At 37.0% G+C, this 13,893-nt stretch overlaps 1 protein-coding gene across 10 annotated transcripts in view; it reads right to left on the reverse strand.

Annotated features, from left to right (window-relative positions):
- CCDC138 (coiled-coil domain containing 138) overlaps window positions 1-13,374 on the reverse strand; it is a 205,561-nt gene extending 192,187 nt beyond the window's left edge. For 3 of the 10 annotated variants that reach the window (XM_037070532.1, XM_037070506.1, XM_037070482.1), the window contains exons 1-3: window positions 13,193-13,371; window positions 12,031-12,088; window positions 4,235-4,419 (exon numbers count right to left, since the gene is read on the reverse strand). In XM_037070532.1, coding sequence (XP_036926427.1) covers window positions 4,235-4,419; window positions 12,031-12,088; window positions 13,193-13,285 — 336 coding nt within the window. In that variant the 5' untranslated portion in view covers window positions 13,286-13,371. Of the gene's footprint in view, window positions 1-4,234; window positions 4,420-5,514; window positions 5,640-10,013; window positions 10,125-12,030; window positions 12,089-13,155 lie in introns of all 10 variants that reach the window. The other 7 variants (XM_037070514.1, XM_037070522.1, XM_037070554.1 and 4 more) reach the window with 6 other exon arrangements.
- Between the last annotated feature and the right edge of the window lie 519 nt (window positions 13,375-13,893).

Here is a 13,893-nt window from a genome sequence, read left to right on the forward strand (position 1 = left end):
GAGTAATCCTTTTTAATTTATTTTTTTTAATGTTTATTGATTTCACAGAAAGGAGGAGGAAGGAGGGAGAAGGGGGAGCGGGAGAGAGACAGAAGGGGGCAATATCAATTGGCTGCCTTCCATATACACCCCAACAAGGCAAGGAACTTGCCACCTAGGTGTGTGCCCTGACTGGGAACTGAACTCCCAACCTTTTGATGTATGGGGCAATGCTCCAACCAACTGAGCCACACCAGCCATTCTACTTTTAAATTAAATATATTTTTATGGTACAACACCCATTTATGATAAAAACACTAAGCAAAGTGGGAGTAAAGGGAGCATACCTCAACATAACAAAAGCCATATAGCAGAAACATACAGCCAACATCATACTCAATGGTCAAACTCTAAAAGCTTTCCCACTAAGATCAGCAACAAGACATGATATCTGCTTCCACCACTTCTATTCAACATAGTATTGGAAGTCCTAGCCACAGCAATCGGACAAAAAAATAAAAAAAAAGACATACATATTGGAAAGGAGGAAGCAAAACGGTCATTGTTTGCAGATGACATGATAGTGTACACAGAAAACCTTACAGACTTTACCAAAAAAACTACTTGACCTGGTAAGTGAATTTGGCAAAACAGCGGGATACAAAGTCAATATGCAGAAATTGCAGGCATTTTTGTACACCAACAATGAAATATCAGAAACAGAAATTAAGGCCCCGGCTGGTGTAGCTCAGTGGATTGAACGTGGGACTGCAAACCACACGATCGCAGTTCGATTCCCAGCCTGGGTTGCACGCCAGTCCCCAGCAGGGTAGTCTGCAGGCCAGTCCCCACATGCCCCTCATGAGAGGCAACCACACATTGATATTTCTCTCCTTCCCTTCCGCTCTAAAGATAAATAAATAAATAAAATATTTTTTAAAAAGGAATCTTTTTAAAAAAAAAAAAAAGAAACAAGAATTAGGGGGAAAATCCCTTGTGCTATAGCAACAAGAAAAACAAAGTACCCAGGAATAAACCTAACCAAGGAGGTAAAAGACCTAAACTATTCAGAAAACGACACAACTTGGAAGAAAAAAATTAAGGAAGACCCAGACAAATGGAAGCATGTACCTGTTCATGGATTGGAAGAATGAACATCATCAACAATGAACAATTTATAGAGTCAATGCAATCTCTGTTAAAATACCAATGACACAGATATAGTACAAACATTTCAAAAAGTTATATGGAACCATAAGTGACCCAGAATAGCCACAGCAATTCTGAGAAAGAACAAAGTTGGAAGGATCACAATACCTAATATCAAACTGTATTACAAGGCCACTGTAATAAAAACAGCCTGATACTGGCATAAGAGCAGACAAACAGATCAATAGAACATAGTAGAAAGCCCAGAAATAAACCCAAGTTTCTATGGTCAGTTAATATTCAACAAAGGGGCAGCAGCATAAAATGGAGTAAAAACAGCTTCTTCAACAAATGGTGTTGGTAGGTCTGAACAGCTACATGCAAAAAAAAAAAAAAAAAAACCCTCAGCCCTGACTGGTATAGCTCAGTGGACTGAGCACAGGCAGTGAACCAATGGGTTGCTGATTCAATTCCCAGTCAGGACAAATGCCTGGGTTGCAGACCAGGTCCCCAATAGGGGGTGTGCGGGAAACAACCAGACATTGATGTTTCTCTTCCTCAATTTGTCCCATCCTTCCCCCTTCCTAAAAATAAATAAATAAAATATTTTATTAAAAAGTTAAAAAAAAAACCTCAGTCAACAACTTGCACCATACACAATAATAAATTCAAGGTGGACAAAAGACTTAAATATTAAGTCATAACACCATAAAAGTCCTAGAGAACATAGGAAAATCTGTTCTTGCACGCAGCAACATTATCACTGATATGTCCCCTAAAGCAAGGGACATAAAGGAAAGAATAAACAAATGGGATCTCATCCAAATAAAAAGCTGCTGCATGGCTAAAGAAAACAACAGTAAAATGAAAAGGGGACCAACCACATGGGTAAATATATTTGCCAATGATACCTTGCACAAAGGTTTGATCTCTAAAGTATATAAAGAACTCACAGAGCTGGCTAGTGTGGCTCAGTGTATTGAGCACCGCCTGAGAAACAAGGGGTCACTGGTTCGATTCCCAGTCAGGGGACATGCCAGGGTTTTGGGCCAGGTCTCCAGTACGGGGCGTGTGAGAGGCAATCACACATTGATGTTTCTCTCCCTCTCTTTCTCACACCCTTCCCCTCTGTCTAAAGGCAAATAAATAAAATCGTTTACCAAAGACAGAAGCCTCACATGACTCTACTCAAGGAACACAAACAACCCAATTTAAAAATGGGCAAAGGACCTAAATAAACACACAGAGGGCCCAGAGACATATGAAATGATGCTCAGCATCACTAGCCATCAGAGAGATGCAAATTAAAACCACAATGAGATACCACCTCACACCGGTGAGATAAACAAATCAACAAACAAGGGTTGGAGAGGATGTGGAAAAAAAGGAACCCTAGTGCACTGTTGGTGGGAATGCAGACTGGTGCAGCCACTTGGAAAACAGTATGGAATTTCCTCAGAAAACTAAAAATGGAACTGCCTTTTAAACCAGCAATACCACTGTTGGGATTATACCCTAAGGATCCTGAAACACCAATTCAAAAGAACCTACGCACCACAATGTGCACAGAAGCTCAATTTACAATAGCCAAGTGGTAGAAGCAACCTAAGTGCCCATCAGTAAATGAACGGATCAAAAACCTCTGGTAAATTTACACAATGAAATACTATACAGCAGAAAGAAAGAAGGAGCTCCTACCTCTCACGACAGCATGGATGAAACTGGAAAGCATCATGCTAAGTGAAATAAGCCAGGTGGTGAAAGAGAAATACCATATGATTTCACCTATAATGGAACCTAATCAACAAAAGGATAAAGTAAGCCAAATATAACCAGAGATATTGAAATAAAGAACAAACTGAGAGTAACCAGAGGGGAACAGGGAGTGGGACAACGGAAAAAATAGAGGAAGGGCCATCAAGGAACATGCATAGAGGATACACAGACAAAACCAAAGAGGGTAGGTTTGAGGGTGGGAGGCGGGGATGGCTTAAGCAGGATGGCATGGTTGGGGGAAAATGGATAAAAGTGTACTTAACCAACAATAAAAATAAATAGATGAATAAATAAAATAGACCTTTATTTTTTAAATTAAATATACTGTTATTGTGTTTATTGCAGATGACTGGTATATCTTTAAAGCCCTGCTTATTCTTTTTTTATCCCATAATGTATTAGCAAAGGAATCTTCCAAATGCAATAAATTTTTATTTTGTCATTCTTTTGTTTAAAAACCTGTACTACCACTATTCACTATTTTCTTTCCCAGACAGGCTAAATAAATTCACAATCTGACAAATTACTCCTTTCTAAAAACCCCTAACCTCCAATTCCAAGGAAAAATCCCTAACCTTCCTTGCAAGGAAGGACCTGGAATGTCCTTCCCAATCCTCTCCTTCCCTTTAAATTCTATATACCAGTCATATACCAAGCTAAGTATCTCCTTGAACTTTTCCCCAGTGATTTTAGGCTAAATTAATGTTTTCTAAATGCTATAGTAATTATCTGAATTTAGACAAAATGAGGTACTCATTGTTAAAAAATGTTTACTCATGTATATAAAAAGATATTCCCAACTAGAATTTCAAGAAAAATTATATATTACATGTACTTTGATTCCTTCTGTACTCCTACCTAGTGGACACTTGATAAATTCATTAATTACCTCCTTTAGAAAAAAAAAAGCCCCTGAAGATAAAGGCCAGTGTTCTAAACTGAATATTAATAAGAGCTGTCAAGAGAACTACTTACATACATGTATTTAAAGCAACAAATCTAGAACACCCACTTCAAAAAGCACGCTTTACCAGCAGATTTTATTTCTTAAGCAACGATGGGATGAAATTAGAATAAACAAAACATAAGATAGTCTGAAATTTAAAAACTACCCCTACATACAAAAACACCACTGTTTGTATTTTTCTCTCGGCCATATATTTCCCTCTCCAACTGTTCTTGTAAATTGTGTTGGTTCCCTTCTGACCTTGTCTTGACATACTTATCATAATCAATAAAAATGAAATACCTTGTAGTCTTTAAATTTTGTAAATGTTGGTGTTTGGAACATAAATACTAATAAATTCTCAAGCCAGTATTTAGTTCTTACCTGCATTTTCTGATGAATTTGGAATAATTCATCATATATCTGATTGATCTGATGTGGAAGTAAACTCTGCTTATTTGATGCTTTAGATGTTGGAGAGCTGGCATGTTTCAAAGGAGAGTAACTTGCATCACTACAACATCCAGTCCAATTTCTTGAATTTGAAGCCAAATTTGATGGCCAGGCAACTAAGAAAATATAATTTTATTTATAAACTTTATTAATTTAGTTTTAAATATTTGCATATCAGGTAACTCTTCAGGAAGAACTATTTCAAATTTGAATTATACAATAGTATTGTTAAAGTTTCAAATAATGTATGCAGAAATAAAGAATGATAAAGCAAATGTAATAAAATGTAACATTTAAAAAATTTGGATGAAGGCTACACAGAATTCTTTGTGCTCTTTTTTGCAACTTTTTGTTAAGTGTGAAATTATTTCAAAATAGATTTTTAAAACGCATGAAAACATTCATGTATTAACTGCCTAGGCCAAGAAATAGTTACCTCAGAAACTACTGATCATCTATTCCTCCCTATCCCCTAACCCAAATAGAATATTAATCATTGTTTAACCTCTTTTTAGTTTTTACTACCTATATAAATGGCCTTATCTTTTACCTGTTTTTAGCTTTAAACAGTGTCTATAATTTTATAATCATATAATTTTGTAATTTCTATAAGCTTCTCCTTTAAATAATGTTTTTTCTATTAGCACCAGAATTATCTTCACTGCTTTATCCTATTTTAAATTTTTATATCCCAGAAGAGATGCACAGAAGTAATCAAGTGCTCTCAAAATATTGCAGCCAAAGAAGACAGCTCCATTTCTGATCGCCTCTTTCCTTGAAATACTAACAGAACTATCTAGCCAGGCACATAGAGATTAACTATTAGTTCAATGGGAAGAAGACATACATTAAGTAATCTGGAATATTTTCTTAAAATATTAAAGGATTCGTCAATTACTACCACAATATTTTACTCACTTCCTAACAAATACTGACATGAAAAAGAAATAAATTACAGTAAGTATTTAATTGATTAACTTACTTTCATTAGTTTTGAGAGTTTAGGAATACTTCTGGAAAATAACAAAATTTTTTTCTCTTTTATTTTAGTTTAATAATAAGCACAGTAACTATCTCATAGCTTACACAAATTCAGAACACAGAAATATAAAGGCCTAGGGGACGTTTTACTACTATGGGGTAAGCTTTATGTGCACTACTTCACATAATTACTATTTAAAGGAGTAATCTAAAATAAATACTTATATTACCTTCTTCTATTTCTTTAAAAGACTGCTTGGTTATTTTGAAGATACTAACTCTATGATCATTTTCAATTAACTCTTTTTTTTGCCTCTGCTTCAAATTATTAAAAGAATCCAGTTCTTCATCTAGGCTTTAAAAAATATATATATATATATCACAGCATTCCGGAAGTTTACTATAACATTTTAAGATAAAGCTGCTTTTGAAGTATTAATGGCATCACAATCAAAACAAATGTTATAAGTAAACATTTTTTAAATGCAGAAAAATATTTTTAAAAAGTCACTGATGCTGAAAACTTGACAAAACTATCTTCCTACATATATAAATGTGCTTAAGTAAAAACTGCATTTACCTCAGGAATAGTACTACTGTCAACCTCTAATTCCTACACTTCTGTTAGGTATAACAGTATAACAGTATTTATTATATCTATCATTTTAGCTAAAAGAAGTATTGTTTAACATGAGGAAACTGAACCCTAAAGCATTTAAATAACTGATAGGTGGCATAACTAGTAAAAAGTGGAAGAGAACTAGACTCCTAAGTGTTCTCAACAACAAGATTACTCAAACTGAAAGTTCTCAAGCAATGCTGTTCAAAAGGAATACAGTAGATGTAGTGCACATAAGGTAATTTAAAATTTTCTGGTAGCCACATTAAACACATTAAAAATATAAAAAGATGTGCATTTTAACGATGGTATTTTTAACCCAGTATATCTAAAAGATTATCATTTTAATATGCAATCAATGTTTAAAAATAAATATATTTTAAATTCTTTAACTCATCTTCTTCAATCTGATATGTATTTTGGATTTCTAACATATTGGGTTGGCCAAAAAGCTGATATGGTTTTTTCCATAAAGTGAAAGACACACTTTTCATTTTCACCAGTAACTTTATTGATTTGGACATTTTAAGTATGTTGGCTCTCTCCTGTGTGGTAGAAATTTGATGCTTCTCAATTAATCTCTTGATTTGCTCACTATCAACTTCAACTGGTCTACCTGATTGTGGAGCACTGTCCAGCAAGAAATCTCCAGCATGAAATGTCACAAACCACTTGACTCATTTGATCAGTCACAGTACCTTCTCCATACACTGCAGAAATCCTTTTTTGCATCAGTTGGGTTTTTACCTTTCTTGAAATAATAAAGCATAATGTTCCAAAAGTGCTATTTTCTTCCACCTCCAATAGGAAAATGGTTACATAAAAACTCACCAATTTTCATAAGCTTTATTTTAAATGTACAGCTGTCACAATACAACCTAAATATGACAGCTGTCACAATACAATCTAAAAAATTGTTTCAAATGAAGTTAAAGACAACTAAGGCTACTAGAGCCATCTTATGAAAAAAAACCAAATGAACTTTTTGGCTAACCCAATGCCTCAATTCAGACAAGCCTATTTTCAATTACTCGACAGCCACAAATGGCTCCGGTGCTGGACAGTACTATAATTCTATACTAGATTACAACTAGGGGTTGTGAAAAAACTGTCCAATGCTATAGAAACCTTCATAGCTCAAAAGCTTCAAATTGTAATTTGAAATTATACCCAGAAACAAAAAATTATAAAACTATTGGTTAAACGTAAGCAAATAATTTCTAATTACGCAGTTACATTAAAACAATTTTCACTTTCCTTACTCTATATTCAATTTACATCATATACAAATCTTGAATCCAGATCAAATAGGTTGCTTTGTGAGTACCAAATAGTAGTAACAATGATGATAATAATAGCATATTTAAATGCTTTTCTATGACTTCCGCCAAGATGGAGGCATAGGTGGAAATACTGTGCCTTCTCCCACAACCAAGTTTGAATACTACAAAGCTTTGGCGAACAAAGACACAGCCAAAGGGCAGAAAACTGAATTATACGGAAGTCTGACAGCAACGAACCCTTCAACTGGGACAGTAAGAGGGGCGAAGCCAGCAGCATAGCAGGATCAGGCAGACCTAGGTGCACAAGTAGCCCGGACCCAGTCAGGGTGTGGGGCAGACTGACCGGGGTCCCACATTCGCGCACAGTGAGAGGGACCACGCAGGCCCCAGGGGGAGAACCCAGTGGTAGAGGGCAGACGGCGGTGGCACACTCGCGTGCAGTGGGACGAAACGCACGGCCCTGGTGGCAGCTGCGGCACCTGTGGGGGTCAAGGCAGGAGGCGGCAGACAAGACGTCATTGCTCCTCTTTGACCTCGCCCCCACATACAGCCTCACAACCCAGCAACTGAGTTGCCCTGCTCTGGTGAACACCTAGGGCTCCGATCCTGATACCTAACAGGCATGAACAGCCCAAAAGATGGCTCAAGAAGAACTCAAAGTCCCACAGCCCATAACTCTAAGCGACCAAGAGATTGCCAGCCTCTCAGAAGCACAGTTCAAGACACTGTTTATCAGGATGCTAACACAACTCGTTGATTATAGTCACAAATTAGAGGAACATATGAAGGCTAAACTAATTGAAATGAAGGGAGATGTCCAGGAAACCAATAGTGATGGAAAGGAAACTGGGACTCAAATCAATGGAATGGACCAGAAGGAAGAACGAAACACCCAAGCAGAAAGGAATGAAGAAATGAGAATTCAAAAAAATGAGGAAAGGCTTAGGAACCTCCAGGACATCTTTAAACATTCCAACATCCGGATTATAGGGGTACCAGAAGGGGGAAAGAAACAGCCACGAGTGGAAAACTTATTTGAACAAATAATAAAGGAGAACTTCCCCGATCTGGCAAGGGAAATAGACTTCCAGGAAATCCAGGAAGCTCAGAGAATCCCAAAGAAGTTGGACCCAAGAAGGAACACACCAAGGCACATCATCATTACATTAGCCAAGACTAAAATGAAGGAGAGAATCCTAGAAGCATCAAGAGATAAGGGGACAGTCACCTACAAAGGAGTACCCATTAGACTGTCAGTGGATTTTCTCAAGAGACCTTACAGGCGAGAAGGGGCTGGTAAGAAGTATTCCAAGTCATGAAATCCAAAGACCTACAGCCAAGATTGCTTTATCCCGCAAAGCTTTCATTTAGAATGGAAGGACAGATAAAGTGCTTCTCAGATAAGGTCAGGTTCAAGGAGTTCATCATCACCAAGCCCTTACTATATGAAATGCTAAAGGGACTTATATAAGAAAAAGAACCGTTAACAGGAATCTAAAAATAACAAACAAGCAAGCAAAATATAACCAATGACACTCAAATATGGAACAGGCTGACAGGGTCCAGAGGGGAGAGGGGAGAGAATCATAGGAGAAAAGGGAATGGACTCACATGAACAAGTATAAAGGACACATGGACAATAACTAAGGGTAGGGGGTGGAAATGGGAGGGAGGAGGGGAGCATGGGGCGGGGGGCAGGCAGGGTTGGGAATATAAGACAGAAAGCTGTACTTGAACAAGAATTAAATAAAAAAATTATTTTAAAAAATAAATTATACAAAAAAAAGATGAAAAATATTAACAGTGAAAGGACAGCAAACTCACAGTTATTAATAATCACACCTAAAACAAAAGCAAACCAAGAGGACAGCGAGATCAGGAGTGGAACCATAGAAATGAAGAACACATGGAGGGTTAGCAACAGGGGAGTGGGAGGAGGAGAAGGGGGGAGAAGGTACAGAAAATAGTATAGACAGTAGGTAGAAAATAGGGGGGAGGGCAATAATAGTGGGGGAAATATAGAATCTAAAGAACTTGAGACATATGGTTATAAACTAAGGGGGGGAGAATGGTGAGGGAGGGAGTGTGCGGGTAGAGGGGAATGAAGGGAGGGGAATAGAACAACTGTAATGGTATAATCAATAAAATACATTTTAAAAAATAAATAAATAAATGCTTTTCTATGTACTGAATATTGTTCCACAAGGATTCATTTAAGCAGAGAATGAAGCAATTACATAAAAAAATTCAAGCTCCCAAATATCAATTACGTTAATAATATATGATATTTTACGCACAACTGTCTTTTTCCCTCTCCAGTTATCTCAACATTTTATTTTGTATATGTACATACCTTCATGATATATATTTTAAAGTGTTTACTCCTCCTTGATACCCATAGCAGTTCCTTCTGTCACATATTTTTGGCATTTAATAAAATTCAATTTTGAATTTTATTTCACCTTAGCTTCCAGTTTTTGTACCTGTCTACCCAGGGTAAAATCTCCTGCACAGAACTGCTAACCCCTCATACCCCAGGATTATATCATTCATATTTTGTAGTTACCATCTCCCCAGACTGACTTCTTCAATCAATACATCTCTCTCCCTCTCTCCATCTCTGTCTCTCTCTTTTCCTCTCTCTTTCTCAACCTATCTAAAATTAATTGCTTACAACACTACTAGATACATGTTATTCAGCAGTCTCCAGATTGCTTATGTTTTCCTCTCAGGGAAAAACAAACACATAAATTATCCATTCTTTGCCCATGCTCAGTTTTTTGAAATACTGAAGGGATAGCAACAATAAGAATTGAGGGTACTTTACCAGTTCATGTTGAAGTGCTTCAATGAACTACAAACAAGTATCATGGAATGCTTTCTTTTAACAGAATACCATCTTAATGAGGAAACAGATGAGTAGATATCCAACTCATCCATTAACAATAGTGAAAATAGCAGAGGTAACTTAATAGAATCAAATATTAATGATCCCATGCTAGTGATCTCAATGAGATCCTAGAGATAAAACAGCAAAATTACTTAGAGGATTTCTTATCTCTCTCCTTGATACAAACTTCAAGAAAATAGGCATAAAATCTTATATTTTACTTTGGCACTTTCCTGATTACAAAATGCTCTTTCATCTATTACCTTATTTTATCCTAGCAACCCCTCAAAGAAAGCTTTTCATTTTATTTTAATGGTTTGGAACCTAAGAACTACATAAGTTGTCTAAATTTTCCAAATAACACAACCAGCAAGTAGAAGTAATAAGATTCAGAATTAAGCCCTCTTTCTACCTCATGACACCTTATCAGTCCTCAAATATTAAAAATTTATTTTTAATTTTATATACTTTAAACACTAAGATTTGTTTAATAAACTGCTAACCTATATCCAAATTCAATGAAAAAGAGAGCTTCTCTAATAAGTTATTTAGAAATACTTTTAAATGTATACACCCTTCTCTAATACTTATTTATATGCCTTCAGAAATTTAATGACCTAGGGAGGGGGGTGGGGAGCACTGGGGGGGGTGCAGGGCTGGGGATACAAGAAAGAAAACTGTACTTGAACAAAAGTTAAATAAAAAAAAAGAAAGAAATTTAATGACCTATAACTGTTATATTTTTAAAGGCTGTGAAAGAATTCAAGAGTTAAAGACTTCAGATTCAGTCAGAGTTGATAGGCTTAAGTGAATAATATATGTGGAAGGCTATTATTCCAGAAACTGGAACACCTGACCTATAAGTCTGCAGGTGGTCCACAAGCAATTCAGCCTTTGTGCCACAGGTGGTCTGCAAGCAATAAAGATGGTACCCGAATCACTGTGTTCCAGGGGAGAGAATGTCCCTGACTCAGAAAAAGAACTGTTGATCAGAAGATAAAGAAATACTAAGAAAATCCTGATGGACTGCAACTCTTAGCTGATTAACCTTTACCCAAACCCCTTACCTACCTTTTCCTTCTCCCTATAAAAATGCTGGCATTAGATAAGATGTTACATGGTTTTTGAGGGTACATACCCAACCTTCTCAGATCATTGGTATCTGAATAAAGAACCCATAAAGATTCAATCCTTGTCTCTACTTACCGTTTAGGTGGTAACTGATAGCACAAATGCCAACTTTTCCAGTTTCAGTAGGAAGTTTTTAGAGCAATTTCCAAAATTAAAATTCAACCCTTTATTTTGAAGATACTAGACTCAATAATAACTGAAATTTTTTTCATACTGGAAAACTTTCAGAAGATTGTTACAAAATTTCAAAATAAAGTAAGTTTGAAAAAAATGGAATTCCTTTATGCAACATCTGATGAACTTTTAAAGATATTAACTACTATTTCTGCTATAATTATCTCAAAGTTCAATGATTATACTTACTAGTAAAAACACTGCCTAAGATATATCAACAAATCAAAACTCTAAAGGTTAGTCCTAAGTGGTGTGGCTCAGCTGGTTGGGCATCATCCCACTAATCAAAAGGTCCCCAGTTCAATTCCCAGTCAGGGAACATGCCTGGGTTTTGAGTTCCGTCCCCAGTTGGGATGCATGAGAGACAACCTATAGATGTTTCTCTCTCACAGGGATGTTTCTCTCCCTCTCTTTCTCCCTCCCTTTCCCTCTCTAAAACTAAAAATCTTTAAAAACTTTAAACATGATTTTTAAGACATCTTACACATTCACCTCCAAAATCAAGATTACTATTAGCTAATTACCAGACTGAAAAGAGCTTAGTATCACATCTGGCAGTATCTACTACATCTAAACTTTTTTAAAAAATCTTTTCTCTCAAATTAAATTTTCTAAAACCCCAAATATACAAAATCATCTACTGGCTTACCTGGGGAGGTTAGAGATCTTCTCTTACATTTAGTCTGATCAAAATTTGAAAACGCATACTAAAACAAATAAACAAAAAAGATAACATTTAATGTGTATCCTAAGAATCAACTTACTGTCACAAAATAGTTCCCTACAAATTATGTAGGAATTACAAAGGTTAGCCTTTATTTAGACCAGTGAAGAAATCTGGTAGGCACCCCCTTAACCAAGTAATCAAAATTAACATCACCAATAATGGGACAAAGCAACACGTGTGTCGTGATGAACACACAGCAAGGCACACACCATTCATGCAGTATTCCTGCCAAAAATATATAACCAGTATCTAATCATGAGGTATCATTACACAAATCCAAACTGAGTGACATTCTAATAAATGTCCTACACACAGAACCCGTTCCAAATTAAAGGCAATAGTAAAAGAGAAAGCAAATGCAATGCTCGTTTTTAGTTTATACCTGCACCAGAAAAAAAATTTTTACAAAGGATATTACTGAGATAATTGGTAACATTTGGATGTGAAATACATAGTATTATAGGAATGGTTTAAGTGTTCTGAATTTATTACTCTGGTTATATAAGACAATGTTCTTATTTCTAGAAAAACACTTAAGTACTTATATTTGACAGTAAAGAGACACAATGCCTGCAAATTACCCTCAAATAGTTTTGGGAAAAAATGTATATATATGGAAAGGGAGTCAAAAACAGAGATAATGGCAATGCAAACGTGGCGAAATGTTTAACAATGGTGAATACAAGTGAAGGGTACAAGAGTATTATTCCGGCAACTTTTTCAAGGTTGGAAATTATTTCACAGTAAGTATTTTAAAGGTATTAAAATGATTTTTGAACTCCATTGAAGTCGATGTAGACAAAAGTTCAAAAATACTTTCACAATGACATACCATGATTGGTAGAACATAAACCTTCAAAAGCTTTGGTGAGGAAGGAAACCTGTTACAAAACTTGCTTTCCCATGTATGTGACGTTACCTGCCAACCATTTACATATCTGCGGTCTAGAAACACTCTCCCCTCAGCCTAACTTTCAGTTTTATGCTGAAGGCCCAGGCGGAGCAGGTGGCGGGCTATTTCCCGCTAGCAGGAACCCACCCACCTACCCGGAAACTGGGCGGAGGAGGAAGCCCGAGGCCTCACCTCCACCGAGCAGTAGCCCCCGAGTCCGTAGCGGCTTTTGAGACGCTCCACAGCGAAATCCTGACCAGGTGGTTTTACAACCCTCGGCTCCATTGTGTTAGGCTACGGTTGTCTCCCCGGGAACGGCGTTCAAACCCAAACCCGAGGCAGTACGCGCGCAGGCGCAAAGCTCGCACAGCGGAAATGCGTCAGGATACCGGAAGCAGGACGCAGCTCGGTTCTCGTGTGGCAAGATCAGAAGAGTTATATTATCTTGTGTATGTTAAAAAACATCTTAATGTTATGTTCACCTACTGATTTCTTTATTGGTGTGTAATTTGGAGTGATAAATGGTGTTTAATCTTTTCAGTCCATTTTCCTCCGCCGTGCCCACTCAGCAGACCTGATGTGGTCCCTAACTCGAGCTTCAGGACTCCAGGACCCGGGAGGAAGTCAGGGTCTAGTTATCTCCGCAATTCTTGCGTGTACGTGAGAATGCAAACACCTGTGTACACTCGGGCTCACCGGAATGATCCGAACCTGATGGTTGGACACCACCCTGACCTGGGCAATGTCCAACATTAAGTATGTTACTGTTCTGGAGGAAAGGATCGAGAAGCATTAGTATGTGAAATATGGGTGGGTTGCCTCTGTAGCGCCCCCACTGGACGTAACCTAGGCTTGTGTCCTGATCAGAATCGAACTGTAAACCTTTTCACGTA

The sequence above is a fragment of the Sturnira hondurensis genome, unplaced genomic scaffold, assembly GCF_014824575.4.
Source record: "Sturnira hondurensis isolate 20B ecotype Veracruz unplaced genomic scaffold, ASM1482457v3 Scaffold0001304, whole genome shotgun sequence".
Lineage (NCBI taxonomy): Eukaryota > Metazoa > Chordata > Mammalia > Chiroptera > Phyllostomidae > Sturnira > Sturnira hondurensis.